This window comes from Lygodium microphyllum, chromosome 11 (assembly GCF_053477565.2).
Source record: "Lygodium microphyllum isolate KBCC chromosome 11, Lygodium_microphyllum_v1.1.10, whole genome shotgun sequence".
NCBI classification, from domain to species: Eukaryota; Viridiplantae; Streptophyta; class Polypodiopsida; order Schizaeales; family Lygodiaceae; genus Lygodium; species Lygodium microphyllum.
The window spans coordinates 110,268,977-110,291,530 of NC_141145.1; the positions used below are offsets into that span (position 1 = coordinate 110,268,977).

Below are 22,554 nucleotides of genomic sequence, written 5' to 3' on the forward strand. Positions count from 1 at the left end.
AATCAGATCTCAGTCAAATTTGGTGAACAACAAAGAAATCTCTGTTGTAAACCCCAAATTTTTGCAAAAATTAGGGTTTGACAACCACCTCGAGACCTATGCCAATTGGTGAAGGCATTCTACACTGAATTTAACAGCTCAAATTTGTATAATTGTTAGAAAATATAGTTGCCAGCCCATTCACTATAATTTGGGACAGCATTTGGCCAATTGTTTGGTGGTTCCATTTGTGCAAGACTTCCACTGTATACTTACATACTCATTGCATTGCACTTAGCTTTGCTTTCTTTTATTTTATTTTTTGTTTTGTTTTTTCGAGCATCTCACTACTCACATCTATGCTTGCAAATTTTGATATCTTTTGCAAGGTTTTGTATTTCAGTATAGGGCTAATATGTAGCTTGCACCTGAGCTGGAGACCGGAGATACATGCCATTTCTTTATGTTGACAACCTTGTCAACTCATGTGCGAGTCTAGGCTATGCCTTATATTACTAGGTTATTTAGGCATTTTATAGTGGTCATATGAGTGATTATTTAGGCATTTATTACTTGCCGACCAATTGTCATATTTGGCATATTTTGGGCATATTTATTCAATGGCTTCTCCTCTCATCCAATCATCATCATTCTTCAAGTGGTCTTTCTATTGGAGAGAGGAGCCAATGCCGGTGCCCACACAGCCAGTGACTCATTGTTGTACACGTCATTCCCATGTTTGTTATATGGATTCCATTTCCCGAGCACATCTCTAAGTTCTCTTCTCGTGTAGTGTTCTTTTGTTCTTTTGTTTTCTTTCTCTTTTGTCTTGTGTTTAGCAATTTATTTCAGCACTTGTCTATGCTTCCATTGCTAAACCACTTCTAACATGATATCAAATTACAGGATCTCGGTTCTTGCTATGATTTTTCTATCGATTACATGTCTTTCTTCCCCCTGCAGATCAGGCCTGCGCTTTTCAGACCAGCAACCTGCGTTTTCACCCTACATCTGGATTTCAGCGTGCAATCATCAATTTGCTGCATTCAATGCTCCACTAGCCTGCATTTTTTGTTTGTTGCCCCTAACCGTGGCTGGGCAATTGATTATACATGCCGTTTTTGCTCTTTTTGGCAGTTTTTGACTGGTTTTTCTTCATTTTGCAGCAGTTGGCCTTTGTTTTTTTATCAGATTTTTGGTTACATTGCATGTGAAGTCTTTGCTATTGGTTTGGCTATTTTCTCTCTCCGTATACCTTCTATCCTCTATCTTCTCTTCTTCTCCTCTCTAGATGGCTCCTCCATGCACTTCTACAGATGATAAGTTACATGGACCTAACTATCTTAAATGGAGTGCTGTGATGAAAGCTTGGTTTGTGCAAAAGCGGATTTGGTAAATTGTATGTGGAGCTATTCCTCGACCTTAGCGTCTTTGTCCTCTTTCCAACAATTTTGATGAGGACAACCATGAGAAAGTTGTCCTTACATAGGATTTGGACAACGCACATTTGTATTTTGCACTGCTTTGGTATATTTCTAAAGAAATTCTACCAACGGTTACTTCTTGTAGGACATCATCCAAAATATGGTCGAAGCTTCAAATGTTGTATGAGGCACCTTCCCCCATGTGTGTTGTGACCCTTTACGAACAAGTTCAACAGATGAAGTTTGAGTCCAAGGACACCGTTCAATCATTTTTGCTCCGTGTTATGCAGGTTTAGGACCAACTTCACCGCATGCAGTCCACCCTTCCAGAGGCACATCTAGTGGGCACGGTACTCTACAAGTTCCCCCCGAAGTTTGATGGAGTGGCGAATGCCTTGAGGGCACAGACATCCTCTACACCTGTGAGCTTTACACATATGTCCTCAATGCTACTTAAGCATGAGATATCTTTGCGTTTACAAGAAAAGCTCTCATCTCATTATGGCGGTTCCAATGAGGCCTTTACAACTTCAAAGAGGGGTAGAAAGAAGAAGTCAAAGGCCAAGTGTTATCACTGTGGTAGAAGGGCAACTTGCAAAAGGACTGCAAGGAGTTAGTAGCCTCATGGAAAAAGAAGTGGGATGCAGTCTCCTCCGACATGTCATCCTCTTCCACAAACTCCGACTCCGAACCTTCAACCAAGGAGAAGTCCACGGCGCGGAAGGGATCCACTTCTTCAAATTGCGCGAAGGGCTTGCTTACCCCTTTCTCAGTTGCTTTCTAGTCCAGGTGATGCGGTCATCCCTCACAACTCTCCGATGCCAAAGAGGGAGTGTGAGAGGGTGGTGAGATGGGACAGTTGCACCTCATCTATACAGGTATACAGGTGCACAGGTTCCCGAGAGGGACGTTCCTGACGCATCAACTAAAGTCTCACAAATTCAAATCCTAAAGCTGGAATTGATATCCACGTTCATGATGGGCTGCTTCTTTGACAGTGAGTGAGATTGGCTCCTAGTCTTGAGCTCACATGAGGGAACACTTTGATGGTCTTGGCCAAAGATAGAGAATCCATGGTCACATATGTTCAAAGGCATTTTTGACAAGATAGTCTTATATGCTACTGCAAGACATTGTTGACAAACATAGAGATCTGTTATGACTCTTCTCTGTTTTCAAGAGCTGGTACGATCGACATTGACCTCACATTCTCTCCGAGGCACTTTGGTGGTAGCTTGATCACCCACTACATGGGTATCCATAGTTCTACTCTAGTGGTTCTTTGTTGTATATGATTCTCATTGTATCATTGCATTGTATTAGATCACCCATGAATTGAGAGAGAGTGTTAGCAGTCTAGTCAGCTCATATATAGGCCGACCAGCATTAAATGCTAAATGATTGCCGACTAGCTGCCATATTTGGCATATTTTGGGCCTATTTATTCAATGGCTCCTCTTCCTCTCATCCAGTCATCATCATTCTTCAAGTAGTCTTCCTATTGGAGAGAGGAGCCAATGCCGATGCCCACACAACCAATGACTCATTGTTATACGCATCATTCTTGTGTTTGATATATGGATTCCATATTCCGAGCACATCTCTACGTTCTCTTCTTGTGTAGTGTTCTTTTGTTCTTTTGTTTTCTTTCTCTTCTGTCTCATGTTCGATAGTTTATTCTAGTACTTGTCTATGCTTCCATTGTTGCACCACTTCTAACACTTTCGTGGTTTCATCTACTTGGAGTTTTGCTCTTCTACCAACATGGAGGTCTCCCCTCCCACAGTGGATTGTATAGCATCTCTCTTGATGCTATCATGCCGATAACTTCTATCCTTGCTCTTCCAATAGGGATGCTTCATCATTTTCATCCATACTTGTCAGGTACAAAAGGTACGGTACGGTACGGTACGGTACGATAAAATACGGTACTAAATGGTCCCTTAAGATTTTATAAGGTACGGTACGATATTAGTACGAAAAAACTTTAACTTGATTATTTTGGACTAAAGATAATAGAATAGATATTTAAAGTCTAAATAGCAATGCTATGAGAGTATATAAGATGAATATTTAAGGGTAACATGCCAAAACCTCATGCCGCGTACTCAATGTGCACTACTATTACCCCCACAAGTTACAAGTACATAGATGAGAGTGCATACATCATACACAAAAGGATCATACAAATAGGAGTAGGCTTGAGAGAGAGGATTGAGAAAGAGAGAGACTAGAGAGAGAGAGAGGGGGGGGTGTTAGAGGCTTAAAAGAGAGAGAGAGAGAGAGAGAGAGAGAGAGAGAGATATGTAGGCTGGGGGAGAGTGGCCAAAAAGGGCAAATTCTTTCATACTAAATCATATGAATACATACGGTACGGTACATAAATGGAAGTAGATATATCATACATGAAGGATCATGCAAATAAGAGTAGGCTTGAGAGGCATAAGGTTGTGAGACAGACACAGAGACAGAGAGACACACACAGAGAGAGAGAGAGAGAGAGAGGCTTGAGAGAAAAAGAGGGTGTAAGAGGCTTGAGAAACGCTTGGGAAAGAGAAAAAAAAGAAAGAAAGAAGAAAAAAAATAAAGAAAAAATAAAGAAATAAAGTTATAGCCTTGGGAAATAGTGGCAAAAAAAATTCAATTTTTTCGTACTAAATCGTATGAATACGTACAGTACGGGACCGTACAGATCGCAGATCGTACCGTACGAATCAGTCTGTACTACATACGGAAACAACCCTATTTCATCCACATGGTTCTCGATACCACGTGAAGACTGACATCCTCAAGCTCCTCTTCCGTCTTCGGCATCAACATCCACAATGAGAGGGGGTTCCTACCCTTCTTGGTATTCTATAGGTTTCGGCACTTGTCTTTGGTATTGGTCTTTCCCTCCCTATTGTACCTTCACCTATGCATTGCATGATTTCATCATGTTTGTACTAGGGCGCACACTGTCCAAGTGGCACTTGCTACATGAGCATTCTTCAACATGTAGCATACTATACATCCCATTGTGCAAAGCACCACTAGACAGATTCTAAGTTGTTTCCACTAGCGAATTACACCACCTTTCTTCTTCACATGATACTTCATCACCTTTTTCTCATCATCGACATCCTCGAGTGGTTGGGTAAGCTTATACTAATTTGTGATGCGTTGGGTGTAACATCCCTACTTCCGTCTTCTAGGTCACTATTACTTGATCAGCCGCCATCCCCAAAATTCACTTTCCACCACCAAAAAAAAAAACGTTCAATGTGGTTCGATCTCCCTTTGTAGGGCTTGGTAAGCCACTGGGCAGCCGACGAGCACCCTTTGTCCGATGCCATCTCCTCTCTAAGGTGACTACTAGAACTCCCTTGGTAAGATAACCATCACCTCTATAGTCTTGGTAGGCCATTGGGTAGCCAACGTGCACCCTTTGTCCAACGCCCTAGCTGCTTTGGGGTGGGACGCCTTGGGGTAAACATTACAAGCCTTCCCTTTTAGGCTTAGTTTTGGATCTGAGAGGGGGTGTTGAGCTGAAACACACTTTACAGCTGATTAGCATTTTAAACAGTCCCAAAACACGCTTAATTAATGAAAAATACAAATTTGGTGCACAGTTTGAGAGAGTTTCAGTGGTCCCGCAAAACCCTAATTTTTTGGGACACCCTTTATCATCTATACATAGATAGGCTGCCTACCATTCAACCTTATTTTTTTGTGCAGGTTTCTCACTCTATCGTGCAGATTTTAGCCATCAACCACCTACCATCTACTATCCAGCCATCACCAACTATAGCCCATCACAATCCAACCCTAGGCGACTTGTTTTCAGCCATTGCCTTGTTGTTTAGAGGTCTCCATCTGTTGCATCATCATAGCACCTGATCAACCTATGTTTTTAGCATTTGGTGCCAAGCGGTACCTGCATTTTTGCTATCCAATAGGTCGTCTACATCAGCAAACACCTCTCCTATTGTCACCTCAGTTCCCAGACACTCCAGTGATCAACGTTTGGTGTTTTCCACACTTCAACACTACGACTAGTGGTTACTGCACTTGGGATCCATCTCCAGTGGACGTCACTCTCCAACATTGCATTGCTATGCCCTTGGGCATTCTGTACACTCTTACATTCATTTAAAGCATTCATTCACTTCAGAGTTTCTTCTCTCTATGTTTGTCTCTGTCTTTGAGTTTTAAGTTTTTGTGTTTTGTGTTTAGGATTTGAGTTTTGCTTGTCTCTATCTCTGTATCTGTCTCTCTCTTTGTGTTTCAGTCTTGGTCGTACATGTTGTGTTTCCTCAGTGAAAACCCTAGCATATCTTCACACTGGCGCCTACAATAACACGTAGAGCTGCATGTTGGGGCTGATTGTTGCAACCTTGTACCTTCAGCAATTGCAGTCACATTGTTTCCTCTCTCTCCTACCTTCTCTCTTTCTCTCCTCTTTGTGTTCACTTTCCTCTTTCCATTGCGCACTCTCACATGGTATCAAAGCCATGTGTGGGAGCCGGAGATCTTTGAAGAGAAGCACTCTATTCAAGGTACAAGCCATTTTTGTCACCAATTTGGGGGCTGCAGATTGTGTTTTCAACCATGGCGGACAAATTTCCCCCTTCTGGCAGCTGGAAACTTTGCATTTACAGCAGGGCACTGTTCTTCTTTGAAGGGCACATCTATTTCTGCTGGATAGACCCTCATTTCTGTGCAATCAGCTCTCTGCACATTTGTATTTTGCTGTGCAGGACCTCCGCTTTATCTAGGCAGCATTATTAAGGCTGGGCAACCTGATTTTCAGGAGGACAGACCTCTGTACATCTGTATTTAGGTTCCCAGGACCTCCTCCTTTGCTGGGCAGCATCATACAGGCTGGGCAACCTGTTCAGCAGGTGGACAAACCTGCATATTTTTTGTGTTTCATGCACAGGAAGGTTCCACAGGTTCCTGCCCTCTCAGGTGGCTGTTTTCTCTGCAGTATACCTGCATTTTCAGCAGGATCTTATGGATCAGACCTGTCACTATTTGTGTTTTGCATCTGGGCAGTTCCCTCTCTGCTCGACAGCTGCCACACAGGCTGAATGACCTATTTATAGGTGGACAAAACTTGATTTCTCCTGTGTTTTATGCTGGACTGTTTCGTTTTGATTTGGGCACCATTTATATGTGCTGGGTAGTGTGAGACAAGTGTACTTTCTGTCTCCTCTTTGCTGGATTGACTGTGTTTACAGCATCCAGCCCTCTCTGTCCGACTCTGTGTGTTCCTTTCAACATCGGATACTCCCCGTCTACCTTTCCTCCAACAGTCTTTTTTTGTACAAGGACACATCTTGGTTGCCTTTCGTTCAAACCAACCACCATCCTATCACTCTTTCCCATTATATTCTTCCAGGGCTTCCAGTCCCTGATTGGGATTGATGGCATCTCCTTAGCAAGTGCCAGTTCCTACCCTCTCTACCCACATCCGACAAGCTAGATGGGACAAACTACCCTTTATGGTCATGCCGCATGGAGTGTCTCCTTGATGACTGTGACCTTTGGGATTTTGTTACTGTCCCTATACCACAGCCTACCATGTATCCTCATGATGGTGTGACCATAGATTCAGCAACTTTATGGGATCAATTGAATGCCAGAGCCTGCTCTTTTCTCCTTTTGAGTTGTATAGATTTTGTGCTTGTGCATGTTAGGCATATCCACACTACCACAAAGGTTTGGCAGAAATTGGCTTCTATGTTTCACATCCACACATTTGGGCATCGATTATCACTTGAGTTGAAGCAACAACAACTTTTTGTCACAAATTCCCCTACGATGAGGGATCACATCCACAAGATGGAGCTATAAGATGAGCTTGCATTCCTTGGTACAGACATTTCTTCAAAGGACCTAGCTGTGACACTTCTCTCTCATCTTCTGTCACCGACATATGATGTGTTCTAAACCAATCTTCTCACTTCTTGTAGCCAAGAGACTCACTTGGGAGGAGCTAGTCCTATTGGTGCTTGAGTAGGATGTGTATCACAGTGAGACAGCTTCTTGCAAAGCCCATGCACATGGCCGTGCTTATGCGACTTTATCCTACAAGTACAAGACACACCAAGTAGAAGAAAGAGAAGTGGATGAAGTAAGAGCCCTCTTCCGACTCTGATACAGATTTTGTCGGGAAGCGTAGAGGATATCCCACGTATCCTCATTGTGGGAAGACGTTGCATCCTGAGGAGAAGTACTAGAGGAAATACCCTCACCTTCGTCTGAGAGCGAAGAGTGGATCTACATCAGAGCCTTCGTCTATCTCTTCTTCGTCACCCGCTATTTTCACCGAATCCGTGTTTCAACACATTTCTCAGGTGAAGGAGCCTTCTTCAACTACCTCGTCTTTAGAGCAGCCTTGGCTCCTAGACAATGGTGCATCGAGTCATAAGACTCCCCGAGGTGATTTGTTGCATGATCTCTATCCATCAGAGGGTATCGCCACTACTGGTGATATCTCTTCAATGCCTATTAGTGGTGTTGACACCTTGTCTCTATTGTCCAACCATCCATTGCGCTCTGTTTCTAAGTCCCTACATGTTCTTGACTTGTGCTTCCCTCTCCTCTCAATTTATGGCCTTCCTAGACTCGCGACCCACATTGTCTTCACCAAGCCAGTTGTCTTTGTTGAGGATTCTTCTCCGAGAGCCACTTTTGAGACACATTGGTACGAGAGGGAGCTCTCTATGCTCCATGCCCCTTCCATTATGCAAGATCCATCATTGATCCTTTGTGATAAGCCAACCCTCGTCATTCTCTCATCCCCCTACTACCATTTGGCGCCCACACTGACGCGTAGAGTTGTGTGTTGGGACTGACTATTGCAGCATTATGCCTTTAACCATTGAAGTCACAATGTTCCTTCTCTCTCCTACCTTCTCTCTTTTTCTACTCCTCCTCTCCAGGTTAACTTTCCTCTTTCCATTGCACTGATATTTCAACTTCAATTGCCAATGAATTGATTACAAGCCAAGATTCTCCAATCTCCTTAACTAATCCAAAAGTCCCTTCTGTACAAGTAATCAACAAGCAATTTGGGCCAATTTGCCCCTTGATTTTGTTAGCCTGCTCTTATTTAGTCTCAGTCTGTCATCTCCTGGTTGTGAGCTCCTGTCAGAGTCTGACAGGAGACAGAGGAGCTCTGTCAGTGTGTTTTCAGGCTGCTTTAGTCAGCATGCAGCCCTGGGCATTTTACAGCCCAGATCTGGGCTGTTTTTGGGGTGACTGCCCATTATTGTGGGCAGTCGGACCAGTTCTGGTCAGTCGGACCAGATCTGGCCATAGTCGGCCAGATCTGGCCAGGTCGGCCAGTTTAGCTGGTCGGCCAGTTTTCTGGCTGGGGGCTATTTATAGCTGCCCCCCCAGTCAGTCCAGCATTCATGCTCTGCAGGTTCAGCACTGCTCCCTCCGTCTCCGTCTCCGGCATTGGTGCTGCCTCTGCTTCCAGTCTGTCCTGGTTCCCTCACTGACGCTCCGGGCTGCGTGCAGGGACTGTTCTGTCCATTCCAGTGTATTCAGCATTCATCTCAGTCAGTGCAGACTTTCTTCCTTCATTCTCTGCTTCCTCTCTCCTCTCCTCTGTGTTCGTGTTCTTCTTTCCCTGCGCACTCTCACATGGTATCATCGCCTGATTGAGAGCACGGAGGACGAGAGAAATACCTTACTGCTGCTGCCCACAGTTCCACAACAGCCAGGCGATTCCTTCAGGTGGCTGCCAACAGGTCCATACCAGCCAGGCGACTGATCAGAAGGCTGTACTGCCTGCGTTTGCTGTACACAGGGGCTGCCACGTCATCCAGTGACGCAGCAACCCTGCGTTTGCTGCCAGGCGACCTCTTCTGCTGCAGGGCGACCCTCCTCCAGCTTGCGTTTTGCTGTTTTGCAGGTCGCTTCTACCCCGGCTGCTTCTATCCTGTAGGCGACCTCTGTCTGGGCAAGTTCCCGGTGCTGGTGGTCTCGATTCTGGTGTTCGACATCAGATCTATTTGCGTTTTGCAGATCCAGGTGTCTGTAGGCACTCTCTGCCTGCATCTTGGTGGCTGGTGACCATATTGTTGGTCCTATTTCGTCAGCGGCACAGCTTTCTTTGGTATTTTGCAGATTGGAAGATGTCTTACCAGTTTTCAGGCTTTGAAGACTCAGAGGATGAGCTTCTTTCTCATCATTCCTCTGAGCGGAGGCGGGACTATCGTGAAGTTCGACATCGGGATGACCCTCCTCGCACTCGTCCTTCTTCAGTCCATGCATCTCAGAGGGTTCCATCTACTGCGAAGGTTTCTTCAGTGAAGACTGCATCAACTGTGCGGATGCCTTCCTTGATTCCCTCTATCCAGGTGCCGATTCTCCCTTCCTTTCCGAAGGAAGACAAGTTGGATGGTTCCAACTATTCCCTATGGTCATGCAAGGTGGCTTGCATCCTTGATACCTTTGATCTGTGGGATCTTGTTTCTTCGCCCATCGACCGACCCCCCGTGGATTCATCCGATGGCACCTCTATGGACCGTGCAGCCTTATGGGATAGGCTCAACTCTCGAGCCCGTTCCTTTCTTTTTATGAGTCTCCATGATTCTGTTCTTGTACATGTTCACAGGTTAAAGACCGCGGCGGAAGTATGGACAAAGCTTGCGTCTTTGTATCAGCACAAGACATTTGCCCACAAGATTTCCCTGGAGAAGAAGTTGCGGATGCTCAGTCTTGATGGTTCTTCTTCCATGAAGGAGCACATCACGAAGATGGAGGATATGCGAGGCGAGCTCGCCTCTCTTGGTCGTCTGATATCGTCTGAGGATATGGCGATGATTCTGTTGACTCAGCTGCCATCACCCCGTTATGATGTCTTCTACACCAGCCTCATCACTACGAGAACCCGTGAGACTCTCCTATGGGAGGAGCTTTCCCCGCTTGTCTTGGAGCATGACGAGCGACTCAAAGAGGTGGGAGCCAGTGGCTCCACCAAGGCATTTACGGCTGCCACAGGTGGTGGCAAGAAGAAGAAACAAAAGAAGGAGAAGTCCAAGGACAAGAAGGAGGAAGATCAGAAGGATGCGAAGGAGAAGAAGCCCAAGTGTCCCCATTGTGGGAAGGGCACTCATCCCGAGGAGAAGTGTTGGCAGAAGTATCCCCATTTGAAGCCTAAGGAGAAGGACTCGAAGGCGGCCCCAGCCACAACAGAATCTGCGTTTGTGCATCTCTTTGTTGAGGAAGACACTGCCCTAGCTTCTACCACTCAGGAGAAGCCTTGGCTCGTCGACAGTGGAGCATCTTCACATATGACCTTCCGTCAGGATTGGCTTCAAGATCTTCGTTCCAGAGGGGGTACAGTCACCATTGGTGACAATTCTACAGTTCCTGTTCATGGAGTGGGGACTTTACCTATGTTTTCTGACAGGCGGTCTTCCTCCGCCAAAGTTCTCTATGTGCCTGATTTGGGTTTTAACCTATTATCTGTGCATGGTCTTACTCAGTTAGGTACCCGAGTCATTTTTACTCAGGATGCACTCACAGTGGAGGATGCTTCTACAGGTGATGCCCTTTGGACAGGTACCCAGGAGGGTGGGCTTTATACGCTCACAGCCTTGGTTGCGCGGACTTCCCATGAGCTTGGGCTGCTCTGGCATGCTCGGTATGGTCATTTGAACCTTGATTCTCTTCGTCGGGCTTCTAGGAGGAAGATGGTGGAGGGACTTCCTGATTTCCCTCCTCTTCACACTTTGTGCCCTAGCTGCTTGAGGGGCAAGCAGCACAGGCAGCCTCACCCGCCGGTTGCTTCTAGGAGGGCTATTTCACCGCTTGAGTTGGTTCATACCGACCTTTGCGGACCTATGGGCACGGCCTCCCTTGGGAAGGCCAAGTATTTGATGCTGATTGTGGACGACTTTAGTCGTTATGTGTGGCCTTATTTCTTGGAGTACAAGAGCGAGGCGTACTCCCATTTCTGTGAGTGGCAGGTGTTTGTGGAGACCCAAACAACTTCCAAAGTCCGTCGTGTTCGAGCTGATCACGGTGGAGAGTTCACTTCTCACCTTTTCTCTCAGTTTTGCAGGGATCATGGTATTCGGGTGGAGTATTCCCATCCGAACACACCATCAGAGAATGGTGTGGTGGAGCGTGCGAATCGGACCATGATTGAGATGGCCCGATCTATGCTGGAGCATAGGAGTCTTCCTCATTTCCTTTGGGGTGAGGCGGTGGCTACAGCGGTACATATACGCAACCGCTCTCCGACTTCGGCGTTACAGGACATGACTCCATATGAGGCTTTCTTCGGAAAGAAGCCTTCCGTGTCCCATTTTCGCATCTTTGGGTGCGATGCTTTTGTCCATGTGGACAAGAAGAAGAGGAAGACAAAGTTCGACTCTAAGTCGAGAAAGCTTATCTTCGTTGGTTATAGTACGACCACGAAGGGATATCGGCTCTACGACCCGACGACGCGGCAGGTTGAGGTGAGCAGGGATGTGATCTTTGATGAGGCTTCGGCCTCTGAGGATCCGATTGATGGTTCTATTTCCGATGTTTCTTCATCCTCGACGGACCCCCCCCCCACCTTCTCTCCCTTCACTTCCTTCCAGGATCACCCTTAGCACCCCCCCTATTCCTCCTCCTCCTTCGGCTTCCCTTTCCCCTTTGGTGGATGTGCCTTCGTCTTCTACGAGCTCTTCTACCGCCACTTCGGGATCTTCACAGGATATACAGCCTTCTTCAGATGCGGAGGATTTACCTTCACTCGGTGAGGGGAAGTCCCTCTCCGTTTCGGGTGCTTTACAGGTTCCGGAGACCCCCCGGTCTCCCTCACAGAAGGAGTCTCTCAGGATTCCTTTATGGTATCACCGGCTCATGCAGGATTCAGGTGTTACTCACTTTCCTGCTTCTTCTACAGGTCCTCGTCGATCAGCCCGTTTACAGGCCCAGCGGGACAGTTCACTATGTGTGAACTATGCTCTTATGTCACAGATTCTTCAGGATTCCGAGCCTTCCACTGTGGAGGAGGCTCTTGCACAGGATATTTGGAGACAGGCTATGCAGGCCGAGCTCGACTCCATCGAGCGAAACCATACGTGGGAGCTTGTACCGCATCCCGCGAAACGGAAGGTGATTGGTGTGAAATGGGTCTTTAAGACCAAATATCTTGTAGATGGCTCCTTGGACAAGCATAAAGCTAGGCTTGTTGCCAAGGGTTTTGCCCAGCGTGCAGGGTTGGATTACTTTGAGACTTTTGCTCCTACAACTAGGATGTCCACCATTCGAGTACTTTTGGCTCTTGCTGCTCACCACCGTTGGCCTGTCTATCAGATGGACGTCAAGTCTGCTTTTCTGAATGGCGTTCTTGAGGAGGAGATTTATGTTTCACAGCCCCCTGGTTTTCTTGTGCAGGGGAAGGAGGATCATGTCTACAGGCTGCGGAAGGCTCTTTATGGCCTAAAGCAGGCTCCTCGTGCTTGGTACCAGCGGATTGACCGCTTCTTTCTACAGAGTGGCTTTGCGCGCTCCGCTTATGATCCCAACCTCTACTTACGGGTTGTGGATTCTCTTTCGGTGTTCCTCATCTTGTATGTGGATGATCTTATCATTACAGGGAGTGACACTCATCAGGTGGAGCATACACGGTCCATTCTACAGCAGGAGTTTGACATGACGGATCTAGGGATCCTTCACTTCTTTCTAGGTCTGGAGATCTATCAGATGGCACAGGGCATTTTTATCTCGCAGCACAGGTATATCTCCGAGCTTCTTTCGGAGTTTGATATGGCTGAGTGTCGGCCTATCTCATGCCCTATGGACCCTGAGTCCAAGCTCCTGACCGCTGGAGTTCCTCTTACCGATCCCACTAGGAAAATACATTTACAAGACTTTGGCTCGAGTTTGTTGTGTTCTTCCCTGCGAATGTGCACAAATGCCTCATAGCCAAACACTCTCAAGTGAGCATACGAAGGTGGCTGCCCAACCACGCTTCTTGAGGGACTCCCCTCCTGCCCCCCCCCCTCCCCCGAAGACCTGTTTGGTGATCGATTAATCAACTGTACAGCTGTCATAATAGCCTCTGCCCAAAATCCATGGGGTAAAGCAACATGTGACAGCATTGTACGGACCTTGTCTTGAATGGTCCTATTCATACGCTCTGCAACACCATTTTAGGGGGAATTGTAAGGGGCTATGAGCTCCCTTTTAATCCCTTTGCTGTCACAAAAGTCCTGAAAGGCTTTGGACACATATTCTCCAACATTGTCAGAGCAAAGGCATTTTAATGTCTTGCTGGTTTGATTTTCAGCAAATGCCAATAATTTTTTAAATTTATTCAGAAATTAGAAGCTCCAAGACTTGGATTCAACAAGGTTGAAGTTGTTTTGGTCAAATTCAAGTGGAGGGACCAGCAAATCAATGAATTTGGGGCATTTTCCATCTCCATCGAAGCGGATAACAACAACCTCGAGAAACGTGCCAAAAATTGGAAGCTTCAAGACTTGGATTCAACAAGGTTGAAGCTATTTTGGTCAAACTCAAGTGGAGGGACCAACAAATCAATGAATTTGGGGCATTTTCCGTCTCCATCGAAACGGGTGAAGGCCAATTGACTGTCCAAATCAAGGGGCAAGTCAAATTGAAGACTTACTGGTCACTTTCGACAGCAAGGGGAGTTGGAATACCAAAAGGGATTGGGAGAATCCCATTGTACATGAACTTCTCCTTCAACAAGTTAAAGAAATACCGAAAGGGGTGTCAGTTTTGGGGCCAACAGGGTGTCCATTGTTCAAAATTGTAAGTTAATTTGCATTTCTCAATTTTGTAACAAATATTATTATTGTAACTAAGTTATAATGAGGGAATTACCACCCATCCACAGAAGGAAGGCTCGTTTCAACAATCTTGACACATTGTCTCTGACAGATTTCAGCCTGCTGACTGCAAAGATTGCTCCCGAGGCTGACGAAGATAGAGATCCTCGTGAGACGAGTCCATACTCTCTTCCAGTGAGAAGGCGGAGTTGGCAAGACTCAGACACATTGGGATAAACTCAATGCATGCATTCGCTCATTTTTATTTCTCTCATGTACTACAGTTGTTATCTCTCATATAGAGCATTTAACAGTGGCTAGGGAGATATGGCTGGAGTTGGATCAAATGTATAATCAAATGACCGTCATGAAGTAAGTTTTGAGTTTCTTTGGAAGTGCAAATGAGGACTATGAGTGTCAACAAGTCATCATCCACGTGGGAGCATATCAACAAGCTAAGGCAGCTTCAGATGCAGGTTCAAAATGCAGGGAAGGTGATCACTTCTGAAGACATGGTGATAACTCTTCTTTCACAATTACCGCCGCCCTTCAGTGGCTTTTATTCCGCCTTGATTGCTTCAGGGCAGTCTAAGACTCTTCAGTGGGAAGAGTTGGTTCCTATGGACTTGGACCAAGAGGAGCAACTGAAAGGAACCAATGCTTCGAAATCTGAAGCTTTGGTTGGTCAATCCTCTCAGAAGAAGGGGAATGACCAAAAGAAGAAGGAAGACAAATCTAAGAAGGACAAAGAGAAGGAGTCTACTTGTCACGTTTGTGGCAAAACAGGTCACTGGAAGAGTGATTGCCCCGACAAGGAGAAGAAGGAGAAATCTTCAAAGGATTCCGGAGCGGTGGCTACTCCCTCATCAGCTGCTTTCCTCCATTTGGAGGTGGCTGAGAATTCAACCGTGCCGGCTTCTGATACTGCGTTGACGGCCGCATTTACTCGGGAGTGGATTGTTGACAGTGGTGCCTCTAGGTACATGACTCCTTCTTCAGCAGGTGCTACTCATTTGCGGCCTTCTCATGGTCAGATTCTTATTGGAGATAGTTCATCTATTCCTATTCAGGGACAGGGAAACATGCATCTTATTCTAGATGGGCGTAGTGGTGCCCATGCTTTTGAGGTATTTAATGTGCTAACATTGGGATACCATCTTCTCTTGGTGCACAAGATTTATGCCCTCGGCCTCTTGGTCGAATTTTATGTGGATTCTTTTCGGATTCTTAATCGAGGATCAAGAGCGGTTATTTCTTCAGGTTATGAGGAGAATGGAGTCTATAAGTTCCAGTCTTCTTCTGCCTCAACTTCTCTTCTTCTTACCTCCCAAACTCAATCCGAGCTTTGGCATACTCGGTTTGGTCACCTCAATTATGAATACCTACGAAAGGCGTCTAAGGACCAATTTGTTCGAGGTTTACCAAATATTGTGGTGAGTCAGCAGCCTTGTATATCCTACATCCGTGGGAAGCAAACTCGTGATGTTGTTCCCAGCAAGGCTTCGAGGCGGTCTCCAGCACCCTTAGAGCTTGTTTCCACCGATTTTTGTGGAGCAATAAGGAAGGAATCCTTCAAGGGAGTTTGTATTTCATGCTCATTATAGATGATTACAGCAGGATGACATGGGCCTATTTCTTAAAGCTGAAGTCGGAGGCTTTCTCCAACTTCAAGGATTGGTTGCTCTTTGAGGAGAACCGATCGGGGTGGAAGATGAAGACATTATGATCGGATAAGGGAGGAGAATTTATTTCTAATGAGTTTGCCCAATTTTGTGCAGATCGTGGCATACACCAGGAGTTTGCCAGTACAAACACCCCTTAGAAGAATAGCATTTTGGAGCGGAAGAATCGCTGTGTGATCGAGATGGCCTGTACTATGATGGAGCATCGCCAGACACCTCAGTGTCTATGGGTTGAGGCTGTGGCTTCTTCAGTTCATATCCTTAATTGTTCCCCTACTTCCGCTGTTGTTGGTATGACTCCTTTTGAGGCGTACTTTGGATCAAATCCCGATGTTTCTTATTTCAGGGTTTTTTGGGTGTGATGCTTATGTTCACATCCCGAAGCCACAGCCTGACAAATTTGCAGCAGTTTCCACAAGACAAGTGTTTCTAGGCTATAGCTGCAATCTCAAGGCTACCGATTGTATGATCCTATTAAGCGGGATGTCTACACGAGCCGTGATGTTCGGTTCGTGGAGGTTTCAGCCCCAAAGGGGGGTGAGGCTCACCCTGTACTTGGAGATCCCGGTGATAGCTGGGCCACAGTGATGACTATTTCTGTGTCTCTTGAGGGACTCTTCTTCGAATGAGGAGCCTACTTCCCAGCCACCAAATTCACCGATTGGTCCTCCGTTGAGGGTGGATCTTCCAAAAACTTCAGTAGATGGAGAGCACCAAGGTGAGATTCGGCCTCCTTCTCGTTGGTCCCATGATACACTGTGATTCAGGGATCAAGGGGATCCCTGAGGAGTGGCAACTGCAGGATGGACCGTGGAGGTTACGGCAGCACCAAACACATACTACGGAGCTTGTTTGCTCTAACTACTGTTTGATGTCCCGTGTTTTGCAGGATAGAAAGCCTACATCAATGAAGGAGGCTTTACAATCTAATCATTGGCGGAAAGCGATGGAAGCCGAGCTGGAGCCTATTGAGTAGAATGGCATGTGGTCCCTTGTGCCTCGTCCCTCTCATAAGAAGGTGATTGGTGTCAAATGGGTCTTCAAGACCAAGTACCATAGTGATGGCTCTTTGGACAAGCACAAGGCTCGCCTTGTTGCTAAAGGTTTTGCACAGCACCCAGGTATTGATTTCCATGATACTTTTGCCCCTACTACTCGCATGGCGACTATTCGAGTTATTTTTGCCTTGGTTAGTCATAGGAAATGGCCTTTCTTTCAGCTGGATGTGAAGTCGGCCTTCTTAAATGGCGATTTGAAGGAGGAGATCTATGTAGAGCAACCTCCTGGCTTTGGTTCTTCAGATGGAAAGGTTTACAAGTTGAAGAAGGCCTCATATGGCCTGAAGTAGGCTCCGCGTGCTTGGAACGAGAAGATTGATTCGTTTCTCTAGACCAAGTTGGGATATCGGCGCTCTAGGACCGATCCGCAGCTTTATGTACACACTTCTGAGGGTGGTCGTGTGTTATTTGTTTTGTATGTTGATGACTTGATTGTTACAGGTGATCATGCCCAACAAGTCGAAGAGACGAAGACAGCCCTACATCAAAAGTTCGAGATAACGGATTTAGGACTTCATTTCTTTTTGGGCCACGAGATTTATCAGTCTCAGAGGGGGATTTTCATCTCTCAGCAAAGATATGTACAAGAGCTCTTGGTGACTTTTGAGATGGAGGATTGCCGATCCATTTCTACTCCTATGGATCCGAACTGGAAGGCCACTTCACACACAGATTCCCCTTTGGCAGATGCTTCCTGTTACCGTTAGCTGATTGGATCATTGATTTGGCTCCTCAACACACGGGTTAATCTATGTTTTGCTATAGGTCTTTTGGTTGGGTTCATGAGTGCACCTCAGCAGGCGCATTGGCAAGCTACTCAAAGGATACTTTGGTTTCTGAGGGGGACCTCCAACCTCGAGATTTCCTATCCAACAAGTACAGGTGCTTCTGATCTTGTTCTTGCAGGTTGGAGTGATTTTGATTGGGCTGGTGATGTGGATCAAAGGCAGTCTACTACAGGTTATTGTTTTACCTTGGGTGCTGGTGCTATCTCTTGGAGTAGCAAGAAACAGCCCACAGTAGCCCTATCTTCAACTGAGGTAGAGTATCGGGCTGCGTCTTCTACCACATGTGAGACTGTGTGGCTTCGGTGGTGGTTGGAGGAGCTTGGTTGCCCCCAGACTCGTCCTACTATCTTGCAGTGCGACAATGAGAGTTGCATTGCCTTGGCCCGGAATCCCGTATTCCATGCCCGGACGAAGCACGTAGAGATCCAATATCACTTCATCAGGGAGACGCTTCTGGATAAGACCATTGACGTGAAATATTGTAAGACCGAAGACAATCTTGCATATTTGTTTACGAAGGCACTTCCCCAAGCTTTACTTCATCGACACTCCAGATCCCTCCGTCTTACCTTGTCCAGGATCTAAGAGGGGGCGTTGAGAGTCAATCCCCGGATGGCCACGTCAACAATGCCACATGGCAGCAATCGGACAATCCGACTACAATCGGCTGCACCCTCATTATTCAAGGCATTATTTTCAGCCTTTAAATAAGCTAAGTTTCCAGCAATCTTGACACATTGTCTCTGACATATTTCAGCTTGGTGACTGCAGAGATTGCTCTCGGGGCTGACGGAGATCGAGATCCTCGAGGTGGAGACATACGCAGATATTTTCTCTGCACCCGTGTATAATTCTGCATCCTTATACAGCATTCTTCACTGCACTTTGTGTTTCACTGTCCCTTTCTCTCTCTTCTCTCTCTGTTCACTCTCTGTCACGGTCATTCGCTTTTGCATTGCTTCACTCTGACAGAGGCCTTTTACCTTCTTCTTCTACCCTTGGATGGGGCAGCTTCCTTCGAACAGTCATCTCACCTATTGATACCCAAGATCTCGAGGATCTACCTAGATTGGGGCCTTGGAGGTTCAGCCGCAACTTGGTGATGAGGCCTTCGTATTCCTTCTTGCATGGATGCACGGAGCTAGTGGCTTCTCTCCCAAGGTTGAGTTTCGAGTTCTCCAGTGTTCACTCTATCTACTGTTCTTTATTGCAAGGTAATATGGAGCCAACTCCCGAGATCGAGTACAGGCATATCCTTATGGTTCTCAGCACCACACAAAGTCCGACATTTCTCCTCTACATTGCATGTTTCTATCATCTTTGTACTAGGGCGCTTGGGCAAGTGAACAATTTCCCCACGAGGGACACCGTCCAAGTGGCACCTGCTACATGAGCATTCTTTAGCATGTAGCATCATGTAGCATTCCATCTCCACCTCACTCTTCTCTTGTTTCCCTTTTTTGGCCTAAGAGGGATGTTGAGAAACCCTTCACCTGCAGTTTGCGTTTTTTAGTTTCTGCATTTTACGTTTAGGGTTTGCAACCCCAAAAAGGGGTGCCACCCTAGACTGACTGTGCCTATTTATAGGCCACTCTCTCATTCATTCCTTACGGCTCATTCATTCGCATTTTTGCATTTCTACATTTTGCGTTTAGGGTTTGTAATCCCAAAAAGGGGCACCACCCTAGACTAACTGTGCCTATTTAAAGGCCACTCTCTCATTCATTCCTTACGGCTAATTCATTCAGTCCGTCACCTCTTCTCTCCAACCTCTCCACCACTACCCTCACACCCCTTCAAGAGAACATTGTGGTTCGTGGTTCATGGCTGTCTTCATCATCTTTCTTGTGCTACGGCACCCTTGTTCCCTTGTATCACATTCACTCCATGACTCAAAACTTCATCATTCCATTTATCAGAGTTTCTTCTCTCTTCTCTTCTCTTCTCCATGTTTGCCAAGTTCACTCTATGTTCCTCCTCGCAAACCCTACTATCTTGCTGGTACGTCATCTTTTGACAAGTTGGTGGAGGGTTGGTTAGGTAAAACCTTGACCTATCTTAGATTATACCTTCACCCTATCTTTTTAGTTCAAAAAGTATACTACTCTCTTGCTTCAGCTTATTGTCACTATCTCGTTTCTCTCTCCTGGTGCATTTTCTCACAATGAGGCCAAATGAGGAAGTGTCTACAATAGAGGATTATCTCCAATGCTTTAGTATTGTAGAGAGCATAAAGTGGAGCAAGATGAAAAAGAGGTCTTAAGGGCATTGTTTTAATGTCTCAAGAACAAGACTCCTCGGTGTTTTCCCATGGTCCCTTGGGTTGGGGTGACTATAGGCTACATCCCCAATTCATAAATGTGAGTCAAACTCAACCTTGAGTGTGTCCTTAATGTGCACACCTTTACACACACGATTACATGACCAATGATGTTCTCTCTAGAAAGCTAATTGATAAAGATGCAACTAAGTCCTACTTTAGTATTTAGATGAAGATAGACAATCAAGAAATCACATGGTTACAAATTCATAGTAGATTCTAGTCTCTGAAGTTTATGATAAAAAGTTAACAATATCTATCTAAATAACTTGCTTGACCTTGTTAAAGAAGTTGAATGATCAAAAGCACAACAAGCTAATACTTAAAATCAACCATTGAGAAATTATTTTTGTAAAATCATTAATAATAGGAATACAAAGACTCCTAACGTTTTGTAGACATACCATGTTGAGAACAAATCATGATACGTTGAAGCTAGCCTGGTACATGCAACAAAATCCATATCAAAAAATAAAGAAAAAGAACTTGCAATGTTAATTAGAGATATAAGTGTGTACACAAGCACTTTTCAACTAAAAAATGCCATCCTTTAGCATGTTATCATGCAAGCAAGAATCCTAATCGCTGTTAAATCCTGATCGCTGTTAATTAATTAACTTGTATAGTTTCAAAATATCTTTGATTGCAATACATCTCTAAACACATGCCTCTTGTACTTTTGCAACAAGTTCACTCCACTATTGAATGGTAGTATGGAATGTTACAAGCAGAAGCAATGCACATGAGGAGCACATCCAAAGTAGGTAGTAAGCATGGTGATTTTTTTTTGGCCCAAGACTCGTGTGGAGGTGTGCTAGCTATAAATACATGGTGGCTTGTGTGAAGTCTCGTCAAACCTTCACGTAGATAGATGGAGGAGAGGCACGCCAAGGGTGAGAGATTGTCTTGGGTTTCTGTTATGTCTACTGGTAATAGGGATAACAAAGGGGTTTATGTTGCTGTTGTTAGCAGTCATTCCCCCTCCCCGACCTCATTCCCATTCCATGTTAGGATGTATGGCATTGAAATCCCGTACATGGTAGTGCTATTGTAAGCAATCATCCCCCATCCCTGACTTGATCCCCGTTCCATGTTGGGCACGGCTTATTTCTAGCCAGCCCCAAAAGGACACATTGTATTACCTTACGGTGCTGCCTCCTTTGAGATTGGCACCCTCTTGGGCAGCTCTAAGATCTACATCATGGCGATGCCCGGATAGGCAGCCTCAAAAAGCTACGAGTGTTGGGAACATTCTCCAACATAGATATTTGGCACTATAGTCTGACAAGCTGTTTGCAGCCCAATAGGCTACCATAGCTGGTTGGCATGAATATCAAGCAACAACCATGGGGACATGAAGGACCCTTGCAAGCGAGTAACCTTGGTGTTGGCACCAAGCAGCCCAAAAGCATGTCCCCCACAGTTTTTTGCATATCAAGACTCGACTTCTTGTGACCAACATGCTAGTCAAGCATCCAAGGAGGTTACTTGCCAACCCCATGGCCGTGCTAGGACGAGTGATATGTTGGTGGATCCATGCATCTTTGGCAATGCCCAAGGTTTCGGTTTTACTTTTTCTTTCTTTCATTTCCATGTCCGTCACAAAACAATGTTCACCAAAATTTTCTTACTTGCACACTTGAACAACAAAGACTCTAGTTGTAGCCATGACCAAAAAAAACATCCAAAAAAAAAAGGCCCCATAGGAGTGTTCAGCACCTTTGTGATCATTTATAAGCCTCAAAAGTCCAATGCATGTCTCAACAAAAGATGAGAGAACCCAAGAAAGGCAAAAAAGATCCTCAAATCTTAATTACAACAGCTTAATAGAGATCTATACAAGTATCCACTCCGAGAGCGTAAACTTGAACCAATGCTTCGAATCCACAAAGTCACCTAAAGATCCTCAAATCTTAATTACAACAGCTTAATAGAGATCTATACAAGTATCCACTTCGAGAGCATAAACTTGAACCAACCCTTCGAATCCACAAAGTCACCTAAATGTTCTATCCATGACAGATCTTCACTCTGTCTCGATTCGCCTTGAAGAGTCTTCATCTTGATCAAGCCACAAAGACTCTGACTTGCCTCAATCTCACATACTCTCCAACAAGAGATAGACTTACTCTCTATTGCTCCTTCCAACTCAATATGAACAAAACAGGATATGATGCATTTGCTAATCTACACCAAGACGATCACCAAAGGCCTTCACCGTCACCAATAGCATATTTTATCCAGCAATGAACAAATGTGCAGCAGACACCTTTGATTTGCTCATCACTTTTTTAATTAAAACAAATTGACTTAATATTTTGATATTGTACCATATTAAGGCTGCACCTTAGGAAGATGTCACCTAAGCCTCCATAAGGGAAATATGTCGCCTTAGCCTTCAACAAGCAAGCCATGCTACCTACGATCAACAGGTCACACTACTCACAATCTACTACACCATCTTCAAGTCACACCATGACCTATCTCGCCTTTTGCACATGCTCTTGTT

General features: G+C 45.4%; 1 protein-coding gene across 2 annotated transcripts in view; it reads right to left on the bottom strand.

Moving 5' to 3' along the window:
* Positions 1 to 22,554, bottom strand: part of LOC148029232 (uncharacterized) — a 44,029-nt gene that overhangs the window by 12,110 nt on the left and 9,365 nt on the right. For both annotated transcript variants that reach the window (XM_087688004.1, XM_087688005.1), the window contains one exon: positions 20,450 to 20,485. In XM_087688004.1, coding sequence (XP_087544130.1) covers positions 20,450 to 20,485 — 36 coding nt within the window. The remainder of the gene's footprint in view (positions 1 to 20,449; positions 20,486 to 22,554) is intronic.